General features: G+C 45.9%; 1 protein-coding gene across 1 annotated transcript in view; it reads left to right on the forward strand.

Moving 5' to 3' along the window:
• Window positions 1–7500, forward strand: part of LOC139374397 (fibulin 5) — a 68987-nt gene that overhangs the window by 58154 nt on the left and 3333 nt on the right. Inside the window, exon 10 of the mRNA XM_071115446.1 lies at window positions 4039–4237. Coding sequence (XP_070971547.1) covers window positions 4039–4237 — 199 coding nt within the window. The remainder of the gene's footprint in view (window positions 1–4038; window positions 4238–7500) is intronic.

Below are 7500 nucleotides of genomic sequence, written 5' to 3' on the forward strand. Positions count from 1 at the left end.
GCAGCGAGCTTTACACCACTCCTGCCAACGCTTGGCATTGTGAATGGTGATCTTACGCTTGTGTGCGGCTGCTCGGCCATTGAAACTCATTTCATTAAGCTCCTGACGAACAATTATTGTGCTGACGTTGCTTCCCGAGGCAGTTTGGAGTGTTGCAACCGAGGATACACAATTTTTACGTGCTTCAGCACTCCACGGTCCCATTATGTGAGCTTGTGGCCTACCACTTCACGGCTGAGCCGTTGTTTCTCCTAGACGTTTCCACTTCACAATAACAGCACTTACAGTTGACCGGGGGCAGTCCCAGCAGGGGTGTCTGGTGAAGCAGGGGAGGCTGGTGAAGCAGGGGAGGCTGGTGAGCCCCAGCAGGGCAGAAATTGGACGTACTGTCTTGATAGAAAGGTGACATCCTATGACAGTACCACGTTGAAAGTCACTGCGCTCTTCAGTATGGGGCCATTCTACTGCTACTGTTTGTCTATGGAGATTGCATGGTGGTGTGCTCGATTTTATAAACCTGTCACCAACGGGATGGTTGCTGAATCTACCAATTTGAAGGGGTGTCCCACATACTTACTTAATATATACAGTTGATGTCAGAAGTTTTAACATACACCTTAGCCAAATATATTTAAACTCGTTTTTTACCTTTTCTCCTGACAATTCCTGACATTTACATTTAGTAAACAAACAAAATTCCCTGTTTTAGGTCAGTTAGATTCACCACTTTATTTTAAGAATGTAAAATGTCAGAATAATAGTAGAGAGAGTGATATATTTCAGCTTTTATTTCTTTCATCACATTCCCAGTGGGTCAGAAGTTTACATACACTCAATTAGTATTTGACAGCGTTGCCTTTAAATTGTTTAAATTGAGTCAAATGTTTCTGGTAGCCTTCCACAAGCTTCCCACAATAAGTTGGGTGAATTTTGGCCCATTCCTCCTGACAGAGCTGGTGTAACTGACTCAGGTTTGTAGGCCTCCTTGCTCGCACACGCTTTTTCAGTTCTGCCCACAAATTTTCTATAGGGTTGAGGTCAGGGCTTTGTGATGGCCACTCCAGTACCTTGACTTTGTTGTCCTTAAGCCATTTTGCCACATCTTTGGAAGTATGCTTGGGGTCATTGTCCATTTGCGACGAAGCTTTAACTTGACTGGTCAGGTCTTGACTTGACCTGACTGATGTCTTGAGATGTTGCTTCAATATATCCACGTACTTTTCCTCCTCATGATGCCATGTATTTTGTGTAGTGCACCAGTCCCTCCTGCAGCAAAGCACCCCCACAACATGATGCTGTCACCCCCGTGCTTCACGGTTGGGATGGTGTTCTTCAGCTTGCAAGCTTACCCCTTTTTCCTCCAAACATAACGATGGTCATTATGGCCAAACAGTTCTATTTTTGTTTCATCAGACCAGAGGACATTTCTCCAAAAAGTATGATCTTTGTCCCCATGTGCAGTTGCAAACTGTAGTCTGGCTTTAGTATGGCTGTTTTAGAGCAGTGGCTTCTTCCTTGCTGAGCGGCCTTTCAGGTTACGTTGATATAGGACTCGTTTTACTGTGGATATAGATACTTGTACCTGTTTCCTCCAGCATCTTCACAAGGTCCTTTGCTGCTGTTCTGGGATTGATTTGCACTTTTCACACCAAAGTACGTTCATCTCTAGGAGACAGAACGCGTCTCCTTCCTGAGTGGTATGACGGTTGCGTGGTCCCATGGTGTTTATACTTGCGTACTATTGTCTGTACAGATGAACGTGGTACCTTCAGGTGTTTGGAAATTGCTCCCAAGGATGAACCAGACTTGTGGAGGTCTACAATTATTTTTCTGAGGTCTTGGCTGATTTCTTTTGATTTTCCCATGATGTCAAGCAAAGAGGCACTGAGTTTGAAGGTAGGCCTTTAAATACATCCACAGGTACACCTCCAATTGACTCAAATTATGTCAATTAGCCCATCAGAAGCTTCTAAAGCCATGACATCATTTTCTGGGATTTTCCAAGCTGTTTAAAGGCACAGTCAACTTAGTGTATGTAAACTTCTGACACACTGGAATTGTGATACAGTGAATTATAAGTGAAATAATCTGTCTGTAAACAATTGGTGGAAAAATTACTTGTGTCAAGCACAAAGTAGATGTCCTAAGCGACTTGCCAAAACTATAGTTTGTCAACACGAAAATGTCACGACCGGCTTATTTGAAAACAGCTAATTTGTTGGTGAACTTTCCAAATGTCGACAACATGAATGATGGTGGTGGAAATGCCTTTATGCGTAAATATGGAAATAATGACCTAACATATTAATTAGAAATATTATTACAGCTAATGGAAATTTGTCAGTAAATTGTCAGTATTTGTCAATAAAAATAGCATTCCAGTTGGTGTCTATGGAAGGCAGCCACTGTGCAATAAATCAACTCATTTTGGACGATTTTCTTGGAGTCACGTGATGACACGGTGTGTGGTCCTTCCCCACTACGACTCAGGAAACCACGCAGTTTATTCGGCTACAGATGACATGGTGTGTGGTCCTTCCCACTACGACTCAGGAAACCACGCAGTTTATTCGGCTACAGATGACATGGTGTGTGGTCCTCCCCACTACGACTCAGGAAACCACGCAGTTTATTAGGCTACAGATGACATGGTGTGTGGTCCTCCCCACTACGACTCAGGAAACCACGCAGTTTATTAGGCTACAGATGACATGGTGTGTGGTCCTCCCCCACTACGACTCAGGAAACCACGCAGTTTATTAGGCTACAGATGACATGGTGTGTGGTCCTCCCCACTACGACTCAGGAAACCATGCAGTTTATTAGGCTACAGATGAAATAAATAATGATGAACTTCACGTGGTGGTGAAAATACAACATGACGAGTTTGATGAGTCGTTCCAATAAATATCGAGAGGTCTTGTTCTTTAGTGACGTGAAGATCTCGAGCTCGGCTGCAGTTTGAAAAATAAAAGGATCTCGCTCTTTTTGTTCGTAATGATCATGTAGGAAACTATATCTGTTATTTTTATGCATACTGTGTCATCATTCTGCCAGCTGTTGGCTAGAGCACAGGGGGCCAATACCTGAGTAGACACATTCAATATATACATGTAACACATTTTTTTGTTGCACTTAAGCATCAGTAGAGTTTAAAATGCGTCTGGAAACCTATTTAACTTTTTTTTTATTTTTTTGGGGGGGGGGAGATACATGGGAATTTATCCGCAAAAGTTATTTTTATGCATACTGTGTCATCATTCACATCCTTTTATCTGCTGCAATTCAATTGGATGGAAACATATCTCTAGTGGGAAAATGCTAATTGTTATGCAGATTTTTTGATGATCCCCAATTGGATGGAAACATATCTCTAGTGGGAAAATGCTAATTGTTATGCAGATTTTTTGATGATCCCCAATTGGATGGAAACAAATCTCTAGTGGGAAAATGCTAATTGTTATGCAGATTTTTTGATGATCCCCAATTGGATGGAAACAAATCTCTAGTGGGAAAATGCTAATTGTTATGCAGATTTTTTGATGATCCCCAATTGGATGGAAACATATCTCTAGTGGGAAAATGCTAATTGTTATGCAGATTTTTTGATGATCCCCAATTGGATGGAAACAAATCTCTAGTGGGAAAATGCTAATTGTTATGCAGATTTTTTGATGATCCCCAATTGGATGGAAACATATCTCTAGTGGGAAAATGCTAATTGTTATGCAGATTTTTTGATGATCCCCAATTGGATGGAAACATATCTCTAGTGGGAAAATGCTAATTGTTATGCAGATTTTTTGATGATCCCCAATTGGATGGAAACAAATCTCTAGTGGGAAAATGCAAATTGTAATGCAGATTTTTTTTATGATCCCCAATTGGATGGAAACCTACCTAGTGTTGATGTGTTGATCATGTGTTGACGTGATACTTCTGATGTTTTATTTGTGTATATATAAATGTACCTATTATACTGTTATATTATTAACCAAGCTTAAAGTACGTTTTCTTCCCTCCTCTCCCTCTCTCCAGTCAGTGTATGTGTAGTGCTGAGAACCCAGCTTGTAGAGACAGGCCCTTCACCATCCTTTACCGTCACATGGACCTGTCCTCAGGCCGCAGCGTCCCAGCAGACATCTTCCAGATGCAGGCCACTACCAGATACCCTGGAGCTTTCTACATCTTCCAGATCAAAGGACCGGGCAACGAGGGACGAGAGTTCTACATGAGGGTGAGGGAGGGAGGGAGGGAGGGAGGGAGGAGAGTTCTACATGAGGGTGAGGGAGGGAGGGAGGGAGGGAGGGAGGAGAGTTCTACATGAGGGTGAGGGAGGGAGGGAGGAGCGTTCTACATGAGGGTGAGGGAGGGAGGAGAGTTCTACATGAGGGTGAGGGAGGGAGGGAGGGAGGGAGGGAGGGAGGAGAGTTCTACATGAGGGTGAGGGAGGGAGGGAGGGAGGGAGGGAGGAGAGTTCTACATGAGGGTGAGGGAGGGAGGGAGGAGCGTTCTACATGAGGGTGAGGGAGGGAGGAGAGTTCTACATGAGGGTGAGGGAGGGAGGGAGGAGCGTTCTACATGAGGGTGAGGGAGGGAGGAGAGTTCTACATGAGGGTGAGGGAGGGAGGAGCGTTCTACATGAGGGTGAGGGAGGGAGGAGAGTTCTACATGAGGGTGAGGGAGGGAGGGAGGGAGGGAGGAAAATTCTACATGAGGGTGAGGGAGGGAGGGAGGGAGGAGCGTTCTACATGAGGGTGAGGGAGGGAGGGAGGAAAATTCTACATGAGGGTGAGAGAGGGAGGAGAGTTCTACATGAGGGTCAGAGAGGGAGGGAGGGAGGGAGGAGAGTTCTACATGAGGGTGAGGGAGGGAGGGAGGGAGGGAGGGAGGAGCATTCTACATGAGGGTGAGGGAGGGAGGAGAGTTCTACATGAGGGTGAGAGAGGGAGGGAGGGAGGGAGGGAGGAGAGTTCTACATGAGGGTGAGGGAGGGAGGAAAATTCTACATGAGGGTGAGAGAGGGAGGAGAGTTCTACATGAGGGTGAGGGAGGGAGGAGAGTTCTACATGAGGGTGAGGGAGGGAGGAGAGTTCTATGGGAGGGAGGGAGGAGAGTTATACGTGAGGGAGGGAGGAGAGTTCTATGTGAGGGAGGGAGGAGAGTATTATGTGAGGGAGGGAGGAGAGTTCTACGTGATGGAGGGTGGAGAGTTCTATGTGAGGGAGGGAGGAGAGTTCTATGTGAGGGAGGGAGGGAGGAGGGTCCTACGTGAGGGAGGAAGGGAGCGGGGAGAGTTCTATGTGAGGAAGGGAGGAGAGTTCTATGTGAGGGAGGGAGGAGAGTTCTATGTGAGGGAGGGAGGAGAGTTCTATGTGAGGGAGAGGGGAGAGTTCTATGTGAGGGAGAGGGGAGAGTTCTATGTGAGGGTGGGAGGAGAGTTCTATGTGATGGAGGGAGGAGAGTTCAATGTGAGGGAGAGGGGAGAGTTCTATGTGAGGGTGGGAGGAGAGTTCTATGTGAGGGAGGGAGGAGAGTTCTATGTGAGGGAGAGGGGAGAGTTCTATGTGAGGGTGGGAGGAGAGTAGTGGCCTGAGGGCCATGTAATATAATGTTTTTAAAATGGCATGAATGCCTTAATTTTACTGGACACCAGGAAGAGAAGATGCTGCCTTGGCAGGAACTAATGTTGATCCATGATAATCCCCAGGAAGAGTAGCCGCTGCCTTGGCAGGAACTAATGGGGATCCATAATAAACCCCAGGAAGAGTAGCTGCTGTCTTGGCAGGAACTACTGGGGATCCATAATAAACCACAGGAAGAGTAGCTGCTGTCTTGGCAGGAACTAATGGGGATCCATGATAATCCCCAGGAAGAGTAGCCGCTGCCTTGGCAGGAACTAATGGGGATCCATAATAAACCCTAGGAAGAGTAGCTGCTGCCTTGGCAGGAACTAATGGGGATCCATAATAAACCCCAGGAAGAGTAGCTGCTGCCTTGGCAGGAACTAATGGGGATCCATAATAAACCCCAGGAAGAGTAGCTGCTGCTTTGGCAGGAACTAATGGGGATCCATAATAAACCCCAGGAAGAGTAGCTGCTGCCTTGGCAGGAACTAATGGGGATCCATAATAAACCCCAGGAAGAGTAGCTGCTGCTTTGGCAGGAACTAATGGGGATCCATAATAAACCCCAGGAAGAGTAGCTGCTGCCTTGGCAGGAACTAATGGGGATCCATAATAAACCCCAGGAAGAGTAGCTGCTGCTTTGGCAGGAACTAATGGGGATCCATAATAAACCCCAGGAAGAGTAGCTGCTGCCTTGGCAGGAACTAATGGGGATCCATAATAAACCCCAGGAAGAGTAGCTGCTGCCTTGGCAGGAACTAATGGGGATCCATAATAAACCCCAGGAAGAGTAGCTGCTGCCTTGACAGGAACTAATGGGGATCCATAATAAACCCCAGGAAGAGTAGCTGCTGCCTTGGCAGGAACTAATGGGGATCCATAATAAACCCCAGGAAGAGTAGCTGCTGCCTTGGCAGGAACTAATGGGGATCCATAATAAACCCCAGGAAGAGTAGCTGCTGTCTTGGCAGGAACTAATGGGGATCCATAATAAACCCCAGGAAGAGTAGCTGCTGTCTTGGCAGGAACTAATGGGGATCCATAATAAACCCCAGGAAGAGTAGCTGCTGTCTTGGCAGGAACTAATGGGGATCCATAATAAACCCCAGGAAGAGTAGCTGCTGCCTTGTCAGGAACTAATGGGGATCCATAATAAACCCCAGGAAGAGTAGCTGCTGCCTTGTCAGGAACTAATGGGGATCCATAATAAACCCCAGGAAGAGTAGCAGGAACTAATGGGGATCCATAATAAATACTAATATAAATCAGACCTGAGGACAATAATAATAATAAACAGACAATGTTGTAACTATGTTTGCAGTAGTTTGCGTGTAGTGTAGTTTGCGTTAGAATGATGCCATCTGTTTCATATGTTATCAGCCTTTTTAAACTGATACCAGCAGGATACATACAGACTCTTTTTTTGGTCGGGATATACAGAACAGAACACTGTTGCTCGGTCTGCCTTTCTGTGTTAGGTATAGTTGACAGGCAGATGGGCCAATAAGAGTCTGTAGTTTTAGAGTGGGCGGAGCACTACTAGGTGCTGCCCAGTGTCACATAGACTACGTAGTGCACTATGTGGGCGGCAGGGGCGGCAGAGCGTTGGACTTGTAACCGGAAGGTTGCAAGTTCAAATCCCCGAGCTGACAAGGTACAAATCTGTTGTTCTGCCCCTGAACAGGCAGTTAACCCACTGTTCCTAGGCCATCATTGTAAATAAGAATTTGTTCTTAACTGACTTGCCTAGTTAAATAAAGGTAAAAAAAAATAAATATATATATATATATGTTGGGCCTCGGTCAACTGTAGTGCACTACGTAGGGCCTCGGTCAAGGAGTCGGGTTCAATTTGGGATGCTGACTCAGTGGAT

This window comes from Oncorhynchus clarkii, chromosome 19, assembly GCF_045791955.1.
Source record: "Oncorhynchus clarkii lewisi isolate Uvic-CL-2024 chromosome 19, UVic_Ocla_1.0, whole genome shotgun sequence".
Lineage (NCBI taxonomy): Eukaryota > Metazoa > Chordata > Actinopteri > Salmoniformes > Salmonidae > Oncorhynchus > Oncorhynchus clarkii.